Source organism: Rhinopithecus roxellana, chromosome 13 (assembly GCF_007565055.1).
Source record: "Rhinopithecus roxellana isolate Shanxi Qingling chromosome 13, ASM756505v1, whole genome shotgun sequence".
In the NCBI taxonomy this organism is placed as follows: domain Eukaryota; kingdom Metazoa; phylum Chordata; class Mammalia; order Primates; family Cercopithecidae; genus Rhinopithecus; species Rhinopithecus roxellana.
Genome location: NC_044561.1, coordinates 111,379,497 through 111,398,121, shown reverse-complemented (window position 1 = coordinate 111,398,121; position 18,625 = coordinate 111,379,497). Strand labels below are relative to the sequence as shown.

The window sequence follows — 18,625 nt, the reverse complement described above, 5'->3', positions numbered from 1 at the left end:
AGATGCCCTTTAACATTTTCACTTATAAGAAATTATAGGCCAGGCGGGGTGGCTCATGCCTGTAATCCCAGCACTTTGGGAGGCCAAGCGGGGTAGATCACAAGGTCAGGAGTTCAAGACCAGCCTGGCCAACATGGTGAAACCCCGTCTCTACTAAAAATACAAAAATTAGCTGGGCACAGTGGCAAGTGCCTGTAATCCCAGCTACTCAGGATGCTGAGGCAGAAGAATCGCTTGAACCCAGTGGGGGAAGGCTGCAGTGAGCAGACATCATGCCACTGCACTCCAGCCTGAGCAACAGAATGAGACTCTGTCTCAAAAAAATAAGAAAAGAGGCCGGGCGCGGTGGCTCAAGCCTGTAATCCCAGCACTTTGGGAGGCCGAGACGGGCGGATCACAAGGTCAGGAGATCGAGACCATCCTGGCTAACACAGTGCACGGTGAAATCCCGTCTCTACTAAAAAATACAAAAAACTAGCCAGGCGAGGTGGCAGGCGCCTGTAGTCCCAGTTACTCGGGAGGCTGAGACAGGAGAATGGTGTAAACCCGGGAGGCGGAGCTTGCAGTGAGCTGAGATCTGGCCACTGAGCCCCAGCCTGGGTGACAGAGCGAGACTCCGTCTCAAAAAAAAAAAAAAAAAATAAGAAAAGAAATTATAGACATACTACTACATACTACATGTGTACAAAGACATAAATACAAGCATACTCACTGCAGAGTTGTTTATAATAGCCAAAAATGCAAACAGCCTAAATGTTGATCAACAAAAGTTTGGTTAAATCAGTTATAAAATACTCCAATAATGGAATAATTTGTAGTTATTAAGAAGGGGAAATATCTATTTGTACTGATATGGGATGATCTACAAGACATGTTAAGAAAAGGAAGTAAGATGTAGAACAGTGTGACTAATACACCAGTAACTGCATTTTTTTAAGGGCAAACACGTATCTACTTGTTTAGTACTAGATTTATCTTTAACATCTTATAAGATCTCAACTGTACTTAAACTCTACTTTGCTTTATATCGATAATGTATACCCTTCTTCTCACCATTTTAATTTTATCAACATTTCTCAACTCCTTGTTGCTTTTCTTTTTTTTTTCATTTGCTGTTTCATTTATGTTATCTTTTAAGTACAGTTGGGAGACAAAGAATAGTCAAGAAAAGGCCAGAATTAATAAACAGTAATTTCCCTTGTATTTGAGCATTTATTACATGTCAGGTATCTTGCTAAATACTCTGCATGAATGACCTCATCCGGTCCTCATAACAGTCCTATGAGGTAGGTGCTCCTGTTAGTCCCACATCACAGATAAGGAAAAGTAGCTCAGAATGGAGAAGTGCTTCACCAAGCACATAAATGGTGAAGCTTGGGTGTGAACCCTGAAGTCTAGCTCCAGAGTCCAGACCCTTCATCACAGCTCAAACTGTGTCCCTCAGTGGTGAGAAAGCAATATTGAACCTACCACCTCATCTCCTGAGAGTCAGACCTGCTAACATTCATACATAGTGAATGAATTAGTCACTTGAGGAAGAAACCCAGAGACAGTCAGTTCACATGTGACTAAAACATTGGGAGCCACATAAAATTCCAAGTAAGGCAATCTGGCTAAATTAAGAAGGCTGCTGTTGCCTATCTATTTGGAGAAAGAACACATTAATAGAAGAGGAATTATCAGGACAGTCTAGCCAAAGAACCCCCTGAGTATAAGAACTTGGCATCTGTTGGCTGCTCACACCTGTAATCCCAGCACTTTGGGAGGCCGAGGCAGGAGAACTGCTTGAGCCCAGGGGTTCATGACCAGTCTGAGCAATATAGGAAGACCCTGTCTGATTTACTGACAGAGAGAGAGACAGAGATAGAGAGAGACAGAGAGACAGAGAACATGGCAACTTTCACCCAGCAACATCCAGGAGAAAGAAAGAGACACAGGTGCTGGTGGCCACACCTACTCAGGTCATTCCAGAGGCATCCTGTGGAGCAAGGAGAATTCACCCCTCATCAGGGGCTGTATGACATTTCCGTAACCTGTCTTGGCTCTGTACTTCCAGATTACAATTTGACTTCCCATGTGGATGTGCCAACAGGAAGAAAGTGTATATATCAACTGTGTCCATCTGTAGTGGAGAACTATCGCTAGCCATAAATGAACACGTTCTGAATGAATTCTAGTTTGCACTTTGGTCTCTTGTAGCTGAGTACGCATCTATTTCATGAGCACTAATAAAAGTGAGTGTCTAGATGTGCAGTTGGTAAGCACTAACCATACCAAAATCCTGTCACTGTCTGAGGAAGTCAGAGTACTAACTGATGTCTTCAGCAGAAACAACCTCATATTCCCAAGTAAACTTGTTTAAAGGAGTGTCTTTAAAAATAAAGCAAAAGTTGGCTATACGTTGGTAATCTGTTATATAGAAAGTAACTGCTATTTTCTCTACTTTTCTGTATGTCTGAAATTGTCTGTAATTGAAAGAAATAAAGGGGGAAAAAAAGTCATTCTAATTCTTCCAGTTTCCCAGTATGTACGATGCAACTGAAAAAATCTTAAGAACTCTCAAGATTTATACGGTTAACTAAAAATTACATAGTATGAAATCATCCCTTACGATAAGGGTTTCTCCGAGCTCACTGTGTTCTAGAAAGAGGACATCATTCCCTTCAGTGGTGAGCATAAAGCTAATGCAGACATACGATTCAAGCCCACAGATAGAACACGATTATTTGACGTACCTTGAATACTGGCAGCTTCTGCCTCTGCTGCTCTATGGAAAGGGCAGCATAAGGGTTGAAAACAACTGTTGTCCCAGAGTTTTCGGTCAGACTTTGTCTCTCTTCAGAGATGCTTACACCTGGCCCCTCTGTACCTGCAGCAGAAATGTTTTTTTCAGATTCTCTGATGCAATGAACAGAAAAAGGTGTTAAGGTTACAAACTTTTGAAGACGAAGATATACAAGAGAAGCAATACTTTTTATCTCCAACTACCCGAAGGTATTCAACTTTAACTTTATGAAAGCATCCAGAAAAGTGCCTACGAGGAACCAAAAATCTTCCCTAAAAGCTTCACCACAGTGTCAAAAACAAACAAGATAGGTTCAGGCGCAGTGGCTCACGCCTGTAATCCTAGCACTTTGGGAAGCTGAGGCAGGCGGATTGCCCGAGCTCAGGGGTTCGAGACCAGTCTAGGCAACAAGGTGAAACCCCACCGGTACTAAAATACAAAAAATTAGCCAGGCATGGCGGTGTGCGCCTGTAGTCCCAGCTACTTGGGAGGCTCAGGCAGGAGAATTGCTTGAATCCAGGAGTCAGAGGTTGCAGTGAGCCAAGATCGCACCACTGCACTCCAGCCTGGGTGACAGAGCAAGATTCTGTCTCCAAAAAAAAAAGAAAAAAGAAATGACATGGCAGTCCCACTGGGCTCCAAATTGGCCACTCAGAACTGTATATTACAGAGTACAGTGTCTTTAGTTCTGGCCTCCATGTCCATGTTATTACTGAATTCTTAACAGAAGTGAAAGAAACCCAGTGGGAATTAGCTGAGGTAAAAGGATGAATCCTGTTACTGTAGGATGGCAATAAGGCTCAGAGATGACAGAAACTGGGCACTCAAAGCAGCCATGGCTTTCTCCTTCTCTCATCTTGACAACTCTTGCAGGTTCCTTCCAGCCCCTTAGGTTGGCTACTCTACAGGAGCTGGAAACACGGCTGCCGGCAGTGCCAGGGTTCACGCTTACAACTCCTCTACCAAGCATCCATCATTCATCCAGCAAAGACCAGCAAGGCTGGACCGAGGGCCCACTCCACGCCAGGCACTGCTCTGAGCACTGGAAACACTACAGTGAACAACACAGATGCCAGTCGTACCCTCACGGAGCTCATTTGCTTTTTTAATTCTTCCTCTCGGTGGAAGGTAACTTAGTGTATTAAGTGGTCATGAGTGCTATGGAGAGAAATAAAGACACCATAAAGGGGCCTGGGAGTCCCAGGTATGTGTTGTAATGGGGGGTGGGGGAGGCTCTTTTACACTGGACAGGCAGGGACTGACTTCTCCCAGCTTAGGTCCAATCCCCACCCCAATACAATCAACCATGGCCAGTGGAATGTGATGTGGTAAATGACAGTCCCCATTGCAACCATGGAATTGGGAGTGGATAGATGGAAGAATGCTATTCCCAGAAACTGCCATGCTGGGCAGATTAAACAAGAGATCTTCACCCCAGCTTCTTGCTAAGAACAATGACAAACCGGTGCTCATGACGGTGAAGAACAGAGAAGCCATATCCCATCCTGAAAACCTGTTGAAGGTTCCATACAGTTTTAGCTCAAACAAAAAAAAACTCAGGAGAAACCTAAGTTTAAATTGCGTGATCAGCTTCCATAACTTTTCATGCTGATTTGCTGCTGTAACCCTAGGACAGAACTAGGAGTAATAAGTAAATGACACAGGGTTCAGAATTCAACTCAATGTAAGGAAGAAATTTCTAAAAGGTCACACTGTTCAGCACTGGAGTATGCTGCCTTGTAAATGAATAAAAATCCTCCCTAGATCAAACACATGCTATACAGCCTCCTGCTGGGGCACTACAGTGACAGTAACCAATAACTATCATTTCCTAGGTCTTCTGAACTCAGAATCTGTCATGCTATGTGAAAACACAGAAGCTTTGGAACAAGAATACTCAGCTCAGTGACTTACTTTTACACTTTTTAGGATTCTCAGATTGCTTCAACAATCTAATAAAGGCTATGAACTCCCTCTCCTAAAAAACACACCAGAATTTACCAGAATATAAAATTCTGGGGGTCCATAGAACCCCTAGAGCTAAGTTTAGAATCACTGACCCTTTAGATCTCTGACCCTTTTCCATTTACTTCCAGGAACACAGTTGTGTTTCAGAGGTTCAAGACTGCCAAAAATCAGGTAAGTGGGACAGTTATGTTGCTTTTGCCAAAATGTTGACCTTCCTTTCAACAAGATAAAAGATGGAACAGGATCTGGAACAACGCCTGTCCTCAAAAAGGCGGGCTTCCTTTCCTTTCTTTTCTTCCCTTCTTGTCACTACATCTTCATAATTCCTTGTAATTGTTACCCAAGAAAACAATTACAAAGAATACCTTATGCTCTTCTGCTGTTTTTGTACTGAATTCCTGCCTTTTCATACTATGTTTTAAACCTTCATGTCCTCTCTGGAATATTTAATATTTCAACGTGTCTTTTGTACTACTACATTCCTCCCTTGTCTCTAACCTACAGCCCAATCCATCTCTTCTGTTAGAAGCTCTTTTTTTTTGGAGATGGAGTCTTTGTCGCTCAGGCTGGAGTGTAATGGCAAGATGCCGGCTCACTGCAATTTCCGCCTTCCGGGTTCAAGCGATTCTCCTGCCTGGGTATCCCGAGTAGCTGGGATTACAGGCACGCACCACGACGCCCAGCTAATTTTGTAATTTTAGTAGAGACAGGGCCTCACCATATTAGCCAGGCTGCTCTCAAATTCCCAACCTCAGGTGATCCACCCGCCTCGGCCTCCCAAAGTGCTAGTGTATTACAGGCGTGAGCCACTGCGCCCAGCCAAGCTCTTTTATAAGAACAGCTATGTCAGCTGATAAACAATGTATCTTCTCCTCATAAAAGACTTCCTTCAACCAAACCAGAACATCAGGGCTGCTTTCCCTCTATAAACACCCCTCTGTGGCTACCTATGATTGATCTTTCCTTGAGAGTACGCTCTATGCTTAAGGGAGCAACACCTTCATAACTTTTGCAAACTATGAACATCTTCATTTCTCTATCTCAACAAGGCTGATATCCCCAATCCCACATTCCCTTTAACTCGGTTTTTAAAAATTTGAATGGCGGGTTATGAAATCAATGTAGTATGTCATACCAGCACTTTTTAAATAATGAAATAGAATAGAAAGCATCAGAGCACATTCCAGAAAGGAACACTGTTTATGAACAACTTTTTTGGTTATATATGTGTGCCAGATCACAACACAATATATTCCTTACCATGGGTCAAGTCAAAAAAAGCTTAAAAGCTATTGTTGTAAAGTTTTTGTCAAGCACATGGTCAACAATCATGAAATATTTATCAAATGGGCAAACGAAAATGGGCAGGCCCTTCTGATCCACATGTACTTGCAAATTAAGTAAAAGATTTTTGTAGAAAACTCTCAGGCCAGTCATACAAGGCCTTTAAGTCACACTCCTAAGGTAGAGACCACACTTAAGGTCCCCGGACATGCTATTGTTACAATGTTTTAAATCGTTCATTTAAAACAACACATAAAATTTTCCCATTCAGATCTGGATATCAGGCTTCTTAGAAAAAAAAAAAAGATTGGGCAACTCCGAACCCATATGATAACAATTAGGTGAACCCGAGTACAGCTCCCTATTTTAGAAAGCATACGTAAGCTCTACTGTAGATCTCCACTGTACATATCTATCCAGTGCATGCACCCTCTGCACACTCTGTGACTAGGAGTCACGGGCTCAGGACTACAGGATATGTTCATGATTCCAATGTCCAGCTTTATATCCAGCTTCAACCACCTCCCTGACTCTCACCTTGCATTTCCCACAACCTACTTCATATCTTGAATTTCCTCACTAAAATAAGAGTATTATTGTCATCACAGAGATACTGTGACTGTTTAATAAGATGGGTAAATGAAAGTGACTAACACAAAGCAAGGGCCCAATAACTGTGTACTAAAGCTATTTCCATGTCAACTAATCACAACACAATTTACATAGACCAGGGGTTCCCAAATTTTGATGCATGCTGGAATTCCTTAGAGACTTTAAAAAACACTGATGCCTGGCTCCTAGCCCTCCAAAGTTCTAATTTATTGGTGTGGGGTACAACTGGACATCAGGACTTTTCAGAGTTTCCCAAGTGATTCAACTATAAAGCAAAATTAGAGAATCACTAACCTAGACAGTCACCTAACCCAGAAATCTGAGTCATTATTGACTTCATCTTCTCTCACATCTTCCTTTAAAATGTCTCTCCAACAGGCCCCTACTCTAAGCTCCCAGGTCAGAATTAAAGTTTTTTTTTATTTTTATTTATTTTTTTTTTGAGACAGTCTTGCTCTGTCGCCCAGGCTGGAGTGCAGTGGCATGATCTCGGCTCACTGCAAGCTGTGCCTCCCAGGTTCACGGCATTCTCCTGCCTCAGTCTCCCAAGTAGCTGGGACTACAGGCGCCCCCACCACACCCGGCTCATTTTTTTGTATTTTTAGTAGAGACAGGGTTTCACCATGTTAGCCAGGATGGTCTCGATCTCCTGACCTCATGATCCGCCCGCCTCGGCCTCCCAAAGTGCTGGGATTACATGCCTGAGCCACCGCGCCTGGCCGGATTAAGGTTTTTAACATCTCTCCTGGATTTCAGTAGTACCTTCTCTGTTATCTTTCTAAAGTAAACCTGATTTGTTCCTGCTTAAAAACAGTGAAGTCGGGCTGGGCCTGGTGGCTCATGCCTATAATCCCAACACTTTGGGAGGCCAAGGTGGGTGGATCATGGGGTCAAGAGATCAAGACCATCCTGGCCAACATGGTGAAACTCTGTCTCTATTAAAAATACAAAAATTAGCTGGGTGTGGTGGCACACACCTGTAGTCCCAGCTACTCAGGAGGCTGAGGCAGGAGAATCGCTTGAACCCGGGTGGTGGAGGTTGCAGTGAGCCGAGATTATGCCACTGCACTCCAGCCTGGATGGCTGAGCCAGACTCTGTCTCAAAAAAAAGAAAGGAAAGAAAAGAAAAGAAAGAAAACAAAAGAAAGAAAACAAAAAAAAGTGAAGTCTAAATGTTTTAACTTGTCATGAAGACCTTTCACAATGAGGCCCCTACCTACTTTTCTAGCTTCATCTCCTGTCACACCCCAAAATATACCCTAGCACTTAACACCACCACACTGCTCTGTTATTTTGGCTTTCTGGACATTCTAAAGGCACAAATTCCATTCTGCCTTTGTTCATGCTGCACCCTTTGCTTTGAGTTCCATTTCTCTATGAAACAAAACCTTTCATCCTTTAATGTTCACCCCAAAAATACCACCTTAATGAAGTATTTCTTATCCATACATTCAAGTTTCCCTCTCTCTTCCATACTTCCATATAATTATAATAGTAACCTATCTAGTGCCAAGATCCTTTTGTGTGTTATTTTCATTTAATCCTCACAACAACACTGTGGGTAGGTATTACACCCAATTTACAGATGGAGTAACTGAGACTTTGAGAATTTAAGAGACTATCAAGTCATCAACTTAGTAAGTGGCAGACACAATGGGCACTGCAGTCTGACTCTGGAGCTCATCTTTACCACCACTTTACTCTGCCTCATTGTAAAATCTCTTCTAGAGGACATCTTACTTTATATTCAATTAAGAGAGAGAGCATAACTTGAGAGCAGAGCCCTGAGCATCTATATTTGTCTCCTGAACACAGGATTAGGTTTTCAATAAGTGTACCCTCAATGGATGAACTAAAATAATGAAATAGAACTCTTAGAGTAATTCCACGTGCTTTAACCAAAATAGTACTCCGGTCTGATTTCAAACAGTTCATTAAGTTCTTTATTATACCTACCACTTTCACCTGTTACTAAAAGTGTGAACAAATTAAAAGTATTCATTACTTAGTAAGTTCCTAGTTTTCGGATGCAAGTAAAACTCAGGATGGATAATTGGCTGATGACTTGAAATGCTGAATCACAAAACTGTCAAGTGACCAACTACAAATTTTTAAAAAGCATTAAACATACCTCTTGCTTGGGTTTATCTCTCACATCAACATATGCATGGTCAGAATTTCAGGGAACCACTGAAAAATTAAAAGCTTTCCTTATATTACATTCTTGGTGTCATTTCATTTTTGCTGCAATATACTTTGCACATCCAGACCTGCAGGGGTGCAGGTGGTGGAAAAAAATCAAGCTGGTAGCTGTAACTGAAAAACTTTTGTTTTTTACAAGAAACTGATTGCAGAGAGGAAGTAATGCATCTAGTATGGTCTGGCATATACACATTCAATAAAAACCTGATTAATGAGTAAATATCAAGACAAAACAAGCAAAGCATTTTGTGATTGTGATTCGTGTTAGTTTGTAAGAGAGGAAGTGGCTGGCAGCCAATATGAAGGAGTGTTCCCTTTTCTAGTAGACATTCGGAGTGGGCAACAATTATCCTAAAAGAAAATAACACACTCTCCCTTTTTTTGAGCATTTATTCTAAGTCTGACAACGCGTTGTGCTTGTCTTCTAAGCCCACAGGATAGAAGTTGTTATTCTGCCCACTTTCCAGGTAAAAAGAGGTCATGGCTCAGAGGCGTTAAGTTACTCGCCCAAGGTCACCCTACTACTACAAGGCAGAGACGAAAATTCGAACCCGGACAGTCTGACTCCATAACTTGGGCTTGCAAGCCCTGAGCAGCGAGCAGCATTGTCTGTCGGGCCCCAACGCAACCCCATGGCGGTAACGAGACACGAGGAGGAGCTTTAGTACTCCCCATCTCGCGGGGTGGGCAGGACAAGCATCAGTAACGAGGAAGACGAGGCCCGAGGAGGCTGGACCACTTAAACAAGGTCACAGAGAGTTTCTGCTCACGCTAGGGGACACCCCCGAATCCCTTGGGACCACTGGGGAGCCTGAGCCAGAGTCCCCCCCGCGCAGAAGCGGCAGCGCCCAGCTCGCCGAGGTCAGGCCTGCGAGCAGGTCTGCTGGCCCCAGGGCGCCGGCTGCGGCGCCAAAACCGAAGTCAGGCCGCCGCATCTGCCCAGCGTTCCACCAAAGGCCTTACCGGGTCGCCAGAACTTCACTGGTCCCGCGGGCGCAGCCATGCTGGGGTAAAAGGTCACGAGGCTGGCTCCACCCCACCGCCGTGCGCTAGGCCCCCAGGGCCCGGGGGGCGTGGCCCCGGAAGAGCCGCTGCCCAGGCGCATCGGGCCGTGTGACGGCCACGCCCCGATGGCTACCGCCCCCCGTCTGAACCACGTGACCCACCGCCCCGTTCTGGCGAGCGCACCAGCCCCGCCCCCGAGCCCACGTGACCCTGCTCAGCCATTTTGGAGAAAAAGGCGCGCTCTTCTGCTTCCCTCTTTAACGTGGAGGGTCGGTGCTGCAGGTCACCTAGGAGCGTGGCGTGGCCTGGATGGCGGCTGCACACTTGGAAAGAACAGGCTTTGGGAGAGGACTGTTGGCCCGAGAGTGGAACCTTGCACGCAGTGGGCGTTGAAGCAGTGCTTTCTGGAATAGGAAATACTGATGTTACCAGCTACCCCAACTTGGCGACTTCTGTTTTATTCTCAATTTCAAATTGAAGGGTAGTAATAGGAACTACCTCATGGGTTGGATTTGTCAGTAAATATTGGGCGCCTGCTGTGGGCCCAGGTACTGCAGCACAGTGCCACAAATAAAACAATGTGAAATGATATGGAAGTCTTCAGGGACCGTGAGGAAAAAACGGAAAAACGGACTGGGGGTGGGGTGGAGCGAATGGGTTGGAAGAAGAGACTAAAAGTGGGTAGATACATTAAGGTAGTCCACTACCTCAGTGCTTCCTCCAATGTGATGCCCTTGAGTCAAATGCTTGTTGAAAACACAGATTCTAGGCCTCGATCCAATTCTTAATCGATGTCTTGGAGCATAGCCTGGGAACCTGCATTTTAAGAAGCTCCTGAATTCTTAGGATTAACAAATTTGGGAAAGACTAATCCATCCGAGGAAAGGTGAGGTCAAAGAAAAAAAATTACAGTAATCCAAAGGAGCGCTAAGGGTGATGAGCTCAAGTGGAGGAAATGACTTTCTAGGTAGGCAACTAATTGGAAGTGAGAGGCTTCAGAATCTATGCATTTTTAAAGCTGTGAAGAAAATTTTGAATTCTTTTTTTTTTTTTTTTTGAGACGGAGTCTTGCTCTGTCGCCCGGGCTGGAGTGCAGTGGCCGGATCTCAGCTCACTGCAAGCTCCGCCTCCCGGGTTCACGCCATTCTCCTGCCTCAGCCTCCCGAGTGGCTGGGACTACAGGCGCCCGCCACTTCGCCCGGCTAGCTTTTTGTATTTTTTAGTAGAGACGGGTTTTCACCGTGTTAGCCAGGATGGTCTCAAACTCCTGACCTCGTGATCCGCCCGTCTCGGCCTCCCAAAGTGCTGGGATTACAGGCTTGAGCCACCGCGCCCGGCCTGAATTCTTTGAAATAAGTGGCATCATTACGGCAAGAGCAAGGGCTTTTGTGGACAGCCAGTCCAGACTTGGAATCCTAACTTTGCCATTTCCTAGCTCCTAGCTGTCATTTAATTTTAGTTGTAAATGAGGTTTAAAGAGGTATTAAATGAGATAACATGTAGAGTACCTAACAGTGCAAAACATAGCAGGCACTGAATCAATGTTAGCTCTCATTACCTCAACTCAAACAGCGAATCCACCAGGGGGAAAAAATCTGAATTTACTTGCATAGGTTCATTTAACAAATAATCTCCTTTGATTTATCTTTATAGTAATTAATATAGGGACTCAATACCTGTTAATCCCTCTGCCTAGAATTCTCCATCCATCCTTTAAATTATACCTTAAAGGGCCAGCTCTAAATTATCTATCCAACTTAAACATTCCTCTTGTAGTCTAGGAACCTGTATTCTCGCTTTTGTGAGAAAAGTGACCTGTAGTTTACCTGCCGCCACTATTACACAGGGAACTTACTGACGACGAGGACCATGTCACTTTCGTAGCCCAATAACAAGTGCCTGTTGAGTAACGTATAGATAAACATCATGCTTTAGGCTTAGTTTTAGTTGACCTGTAGTTTACCTGCCGCCATTATTACACAGGGAATACTGAGGACGAGGACCATGTCACATTCACATTCGTAGCCCAATAACAAGTGCCTATTGAGTAATGTATAGATAAACATCATGCTTTAGGTTTAGTTTTAGTTCTTCATGACATTGATTTTTCCTTGTTTAATTTTTGTCTTATTTTTACTAACAGCCCAAATATGGAAACCAAGGTTTATACATGAATATAAGGCAAAATGAAATAAATGCCACTTTTAAGATTATTTCATGGCCGGGCACGGTGGCTCACACCTGTAATCCCAGCACTTTGGGAGTCCGAGGTAGGCAGATCAACTGAGGTAAGAGTTCGAGACCAGCCTGGCCAACATGGCGAAATTCTGTCCCTACTAGAAATACAAAAAAATTAGCCGGGTGTGGTGATACGTACCTGTAATCCCAGCCACTTGGGAGGATGAGGCAGGAGAATCGGTTGAACACGGAAGGCAGAGGTTGCAATGAGCAGAGATCCACCACTGCGCTCCAGCCTGGGTGACAGAGTGAGACTCCTTCTCAAAAAATATTTAAAAAAAAATAAAATAACTTATCTATTACTCATATAATGAAACCTTCCTGTTTATGAAGATATGGTAAATTGGCCATGCCTGTATTATTGGATCATCATCTTTTTTCTTTTTCAGATGGAGTCTTGCTCTGTTGCCTAGGCTGGCGTGCAGTGGTGAGATCTCATCTCACTGCAACCTCCCCGCCCCCGGGTTCAAGTGATTCTCTTGCCTCAGCCTCCCGAGTAGCTGGGACTACAGGCACGCACCACCACGCCCGGCTAATTTTTGTATTTTTAGTAGAGATGGAGTTTCCCCGTGTTGGCCAGGCTGGTCTCGTGGATCATAATTTTAAAGCTGGAGGAGACCATACTTAACACCTCACCTGAATTTCTTGTCTTACAGGAAAGTGAGGTACATGGAAGTTAAAAGGACTTGGTCAGAATCAATGAGTTAATTTAGTATCAGAATTAAAACTAGAACTCGGGCTTTCTAATTCCCAGGCCAGTGTTTGCTCAACCACATGTGCCTTTTAAAATCATTAGAGCTACACTCTCCTAGAAGAAAATTAGTTCATCTGCCTTAGAAAGTTCTCAAAGTCCAACTCTCCCCAAGGGGTTATTTTGCCTACACAGACTTCTGTTAGAGAAAACACTTAAGTAGTAACTTACATGTTGATGTTGTGGTTTTATTTCCACAAATTAGGAATGGTCTCAACAGATTCTTAGTCTTCCTAATTATTTTCAGAAAGAATGGGCTAAAATAACAGCCCTAAAATTAAAACTGATATTTCTTGAGATGGCATCCAGAATTTATCTAGTTCATTGCCAACAATTCCATAAAAGTGTAATCATTTTGTTACATAAAGGTGTATTTTGCAACTTCCAAATGATAAGCTTTCCAAGAAAGATAATGTTCCTCAAAATCATATTACAATATGGAAGTTTTTCTGTGCCTATGATAAAGGGTATTTTTTGCTTGGAAATATTTCCAGACTAAACCCATTGATCATGTTCAGGAAGGCATAGAATTTAGGGTTTTCATTTTTATATCAGTTAAGACGTTTATGGATATAAGTGATAGAAAATCCAACTCAACCTCTCTTAAGCAGAAATGGCTCATGTAAACTAAAAAGTCTGGCTTGGCACAGTGGCTCACACCTATAATCCCAGCACTTTGGGAGGCTGAGGCAGGTGGATCACCTGAGGTCAGGAGTTCGAGACCATCTTGGCCAACATGGTGAAAGCCAGTCTCTACTAATAATACCAAAAAAATTAGCCAGGCATGGTGGTGCACGCCTGTAATCCTAGCTACTCGGGAGGCTGAGGCAGGAGAATTGCTTGAACCCGGGAGTCAGAAGTTGCAGTAAGCTGAGATCACACCATTGCTCTCCAGACAGAGTGAAACTCTGTCTCCAAAAAAAATAAAAAATAAAAATAAGGCCGGGCATGATGGCTCACGCCTGTAATCCCAGCACTTTGGGAGGCCAGGGCGGGCGGATCACGAGGTCAGGAGATCCAGACCATCCTGGCTAACACGGTGAAACCCCGTCTCTACTAAAAATACAAAAAAAAAAAAAAAAAAAAAAAAAATTAGCCGGGCGTGGTAGCGGCACCTGTAGTCCCAGCTACTCAGGAGGCTGAGGCAGGAGAATGGCGTGAACCCGGGAGGCGGAGCTTGCAGTGAGCTGAGATCGTGCTGCTGCACTCTAGCCTGGGCACAGAGCGAGACTCTGTCTCAAAAATAAAATAATAGAATAGAATAGAATAGAATAGAATAGAATAGAATAGAATAGAATAGAATAGAATAGAATAGAATAGAATATAAAATAAAATAAAATAAAATAAAATCCAAGAGTAGTTCTGACTTGAGACGCAGCTGCGTCAGGATTCTTTCTGATCATATTGATCCACCTTCTGCTGATTCAGGTGTAACATGGTAACAAAGTGGCCATGCCAGTTTTAGCCACCACATCCTCTTAAGCATTAAACCTCTTTCCAAAATTCCTTGGCAAAGTATTCCTGACAGGCCATGTATCCATCCCTAAATCAATCACTAAGCCAGGGAATCTAATGTACTAATTGACTTAGGCCTTGGTCCCACATTCCACATCCAGGGTCAGGTTAGGTCAGCTTCAGCAGAACCACGTGGACTGAGAGTTGGAAACAGAACTTTCCTCAGAGGGAAATCTGAGGGTGAGATTACCAGAGGATGAATGATTGAATGAATGAAGCAAAAATAATAGATGTCCATTGCAACCACCCATGTATCCACTTGCTACAACTTTTAGCTTCCTAAGAAAAACACTAACTGCGCTTTGGTTGCCACCATCAAGCTAGATGAGAGGCAGCCATCCCCCAGACTGAAAAGTGGTGGTCCTTTGCAGAATTGCTTTACTAAATTGCATTATATCAGGATTTTCCCGAGAGTCTAAAGTGCGGTCTTCCACAACTTGTTGTAACATATGTAAACCTGTCTGGTTTGTTGGTTTGCACACAAATGATCACGTTCACACAGTTATTACCATAAGCACAAGTGCTGATGCAGCTTCAAAGATTCGGGTACGGAGTTGTGGAAAGATCCACTGGAAAGGATTCGGCAGCCAGAGGAGCCTCTGTCTCTTTGGCCTGAGGGACACACAATTCTGTGAAGTTGGGTGAATTGGGGATGGCCTCCTTAGGTCTGCGAGGTGCTTTCTGTATAGGACGACTATATACTTTAATGTTCAAACTGGGACACTTTTGAGAATAAAAGGAGGTGTTAACCAGATGGGACTTGGGGATAAGAGGCACCAACTGGAACTCTGCCAGGCAAACTGGGGCATACATCTAGGTGTGTGTGTAAACTTAGCCTAACAATGTTGATCTAAACATATTCAACATAAGGTATGTAGTCCATGGTCACAGAATACACCTGAATATATTCACCTCATTTATTGCTTCAGACAACTGCCCCTGCAGAGTTCAGGGTATGGGCATGCCTCAGAGTATCTGTCATTGTTTATTATTGGAATGTGATTACCAGAATGTCATTTTTATAAGTATCATTTTTAGAAAACGATCCTTGAAAGAAATTCTCATCTTAGCGCCCGGAACAATTTTGTTGTTTTAGAGATAGGGTCTCACTCTGTCACCCAGGCTGGAGGGCAGTGGTGCCATCACAGCTTACTACTGCCTCGTCCTTCCTGGCTCAAGCCATTCTCCCGCCTCAGCCCTCCAAATACCTAGGACTACAGGCACATGCCACCATGGGGAATAATTGTCCTTTCTGTATCTGGATTTACTTTAATCTTCAGGACACTGCGAATGGTGTATCTGACCAGGTTTCTCTGTCTTCACTATTGAAAAGCTTAAACGTGTGGCCTCATGAAATAGGTGTGTATGTCATGGTGTGCTCTTCAAGCCTCATTCCAGACTCCACTTTGCATCCCTCACTCTTGGGTTTCCTTTATGTAACTTTTCATTTACACAACCTTGTACCCTAGCTTTTCTTGTCAGTCACTTTAAGTCCCGTAAGTAAACGACAGATACTCCCCAGCCCAACTGCCTACAAAGGTGGGGTGGCCGGCCACCTCTTCAGTTGATTCCTTTAAGTTTAATAGGAGAATGTCAACCCTGCATGGATCAACCTCTAATTCAAACAAACCATCGGGGGAAAAAAATTAGACAACTGAATTTAAACACTGAATGTTTATTTGATAAGTTTTTATCAAAGTTGTTTAGGTGTGACAGTGGTAGAGTGGTTATGTTTTCTTTTTTGTTGTTTTTTGAAATGGAGTCTCGGTCTGTCACCCAGGCTGGAGTGCTCACCACCACCTCCATCTCCCAGGTTCACACCGTTCTCCTGCCTCAGCCTCCCGAGTAGCTGGGACTACAGGCACACACCACCATGCCCGGCTAATTTTTGTATTTTTAGTAAAGACGGGGTTCACTATGTTGGCCAGGCTGGTCTTGAACTCCTGACCTCGTGATCTGCCCGCCTCGGCCTCTCAAAGTGCTGGGATTACAGGCATGAGCTGCCACGCCTGGCCCTGGTTATGTTTTCTAAAACAGTTATCTTTTAGATATATATGCTGAAATATTTACAGCTAAGTCTGCGATGGCCAAATCTGACAGTAGACAGAGGAATATAATTTTCTCCCAGGGAGGGATAACAAATATTTTTGAACTACATAGGCTGCCATACTCACCCCCGGCTCCCCTGAGAGTGGAACCAGTAATCAGCATTTTAAATGCAAGCACCCAAACACCCCAAGACTGATGCAGGTGGTCCTCAGATCTCACTTTGAAAAACTCTGCCCTATAAATGATACTTTCTGGACTCGACTCCAGAAAAACTTTGCTTACTCTGAGAGACTGAGTCATTTTCTTGGGACTCCATGTATCTCTTGCTCTTATTTCTAATTGTTGGCCACACTCTCAGAGAATAAAGATTTTGAGTCCTGCTCCACAAAAAGAGCACTCTGTGGTCAGGTAAGTTTGTGGTAGGCCATATACCTGCCCTGTTCTGAGAAATTCACTGTGATCATTACTTCAGAACTCTGAATAGTCCTGCATTAAAGAACCTTGTTTAAATTTATTTGGCCCAGTTTCTCACACTAAACACAGAACCTTTGTTATGTAATCCTATTAATAGTTCCCTAGAACATTGAGTTAAAATTTCAAACTGCATTAAAATACATTATCACAAGCTGGGTGCAGTAGCTCATGCCTGTAATCCCAGCACTTTGAGGGACTGAGGCAAGAGGATCACTTGAGCCCAGGAGTTTAAGAGCAGCCTAGGCACCATAGTGAGACTCCGCCTTTGCAAAAAAAAAAAAACAAAAAAGTGAGCTGTGATTGTGCCACTGAGCTCCAGCCTGAGCACCAAAACAAGACTGTTTCAAAAACAAACAAAAAGAATTATTACAGATTAGGACTTTGTACTTACATTTGTTAATGAGGCTGTTTTAATTTTCCATTCACCATTGCAGTAACTGCCATTTCTCAAGGTACACTCTCTCCTGCCTCCATACTCCATGTAAAGAAATAGTTGGCTGCGGGGCTTTTTATCCCGGCTGAGAGGAACCTGCGGCCAGTGTGGCTGGCTGGTTTTGCCATTAGCGGGGGCCTTTCCTGAGGACGGCGTACGGAGTGTGGGGAATGAAGGATGGCAGCACGCCGTGCATTAGAAGCTGTTTTGGTAGATCTCAGTGGCACACTTCACATTGAAGATGCAGCTGTGCCAGGCGCACAGGAAGCTCTTAAAAGGTTATGTGGTGCTTCTGTAATCATTAGGTTTGTGACCAATACGACCAAAGAGAGCAAGCAACACCTGTTGGAAAGGTTGAGAAAATTGGAATTTGTTATCTCTGAAAATGAAATATTCACATCTCTGACTGCAGCCAGAAGTTTACTAGAGCAGAAACAAGTCAGACCCATGCTGCTAGTTGATGATCGGGCATTACCTGATTTCAAAGGAATACAAACAAGTGATCCTAATGCTGTGGTCATAGGATTGGCACCAGAACATTTTCATTATCAAATTCTGAATCAAGCATTCCGGTTACTCCTGGATGGAGCACCTCTGATAGCAATCCACAAAGCCAGGTATTACAAGAGGAAAGATGGCTTAGCCCTGGGGCCTGGACCATTTGTGACTGCTTTAGAGTATGCCACAGATACCAAAGCCACAGTCATGGGGAAACCAGAGAAGACGTTCTTTTTGGAAGCACTGCGAGGCACTGGCTGTGAACCTGAGGAGGCTGTCATGATAGGAGATGATTGCAGGGATGATGTTGGTGGGGCTCAGGATGTTGGCATGCTGGGCATCTTAGTAAAGACTGGGAAATACCGAGCATCAGATGAAGAAAAAATTAAACCACCTCCTTATTTTACTTGTGAGAGTTTCCCTCATGCTGTGGACCACATTCTGCAGCACCTGTTGTGAAGCAATGTGTGCGTCTGAAGCAACTTGAAACGCAGCTTCTTATTGTCTGGAATGAATCCCTGACCAACTCAGTGCCAGCATCGGTAGACACACACCAGTCAGTGCTGATCGCTTTTTAACCCTCTTTTGTTGTGCGTTAATTAGAAAGGTATTGAATTGCGGCCAGCCAGTAAGCCTTGCTAATCTCTTTTATTTTGTAACTGAAGATGAGACCCAAAGAAAGGGAAAGCTGAGATTTTGTGCCATTCCTTTTAAAATATTCATCAGGTTAGGCAGGGCTGGGAGGGAGAAGCTACCACAGGGAAGAGTGTTGTTTGCTGTCTCCTCACTGGAAAATAGGGAGGGGGGATTT

General features: G+C 43.8%; 1 protein-coding gene and 1 pseudogene across 4 annotated transcripts in view; one reads left to right on the top strand and one right to left on the bottom strand.

Moving 5' to 3' along the window:
• The window catches only part of DHX35 (DEAH-box helicase 35), a 79,886-nt gene extending 69,988 nt beyond the window's left edge, over positions 1-9,898 (bottom strand). For 2 of the 3 annotated variants that reach the window (XR_747036.2, XR_004052795.1), the window contains exons 1-2: positions 9,815-9,871; positions 2,736-2,869 (exon numbers count right to left, since the gene is read on the bottom strand). Coding sequence is in view for 1 of the 3 variants with exons in the window: in XM_010355357.2 (XP_010353659.1) it covers positions 2,736-2,869; positions 9,815-9,854 (174 nt within the window). In the remaining 2 variants the exon portion in view is untranslated. Of the gene's footprint in view, positions 1-2,735; positions 2,870-9,814 lie in introns of all 3 variants that reach the window. The other variant, XM_010355357.2, reaches the window with a different exon arrangement.
• A 7,487-nt stretch (positions 9,899-17,385) lies between these two features.
• LOC104655835 lies at positions 17,386-18,420 on the top strand (annotated as a pseudogene). The gene has a single exon (XR_747035.2). The product of XR_747035.2 is annotated as a haloacid dehalogenase-like hydrolase domain-containing protein 2 pseudogene (transcript).
• The last annotated feature ends 205 nt before the right edge of the window (positions 18,421-18,625 follow it).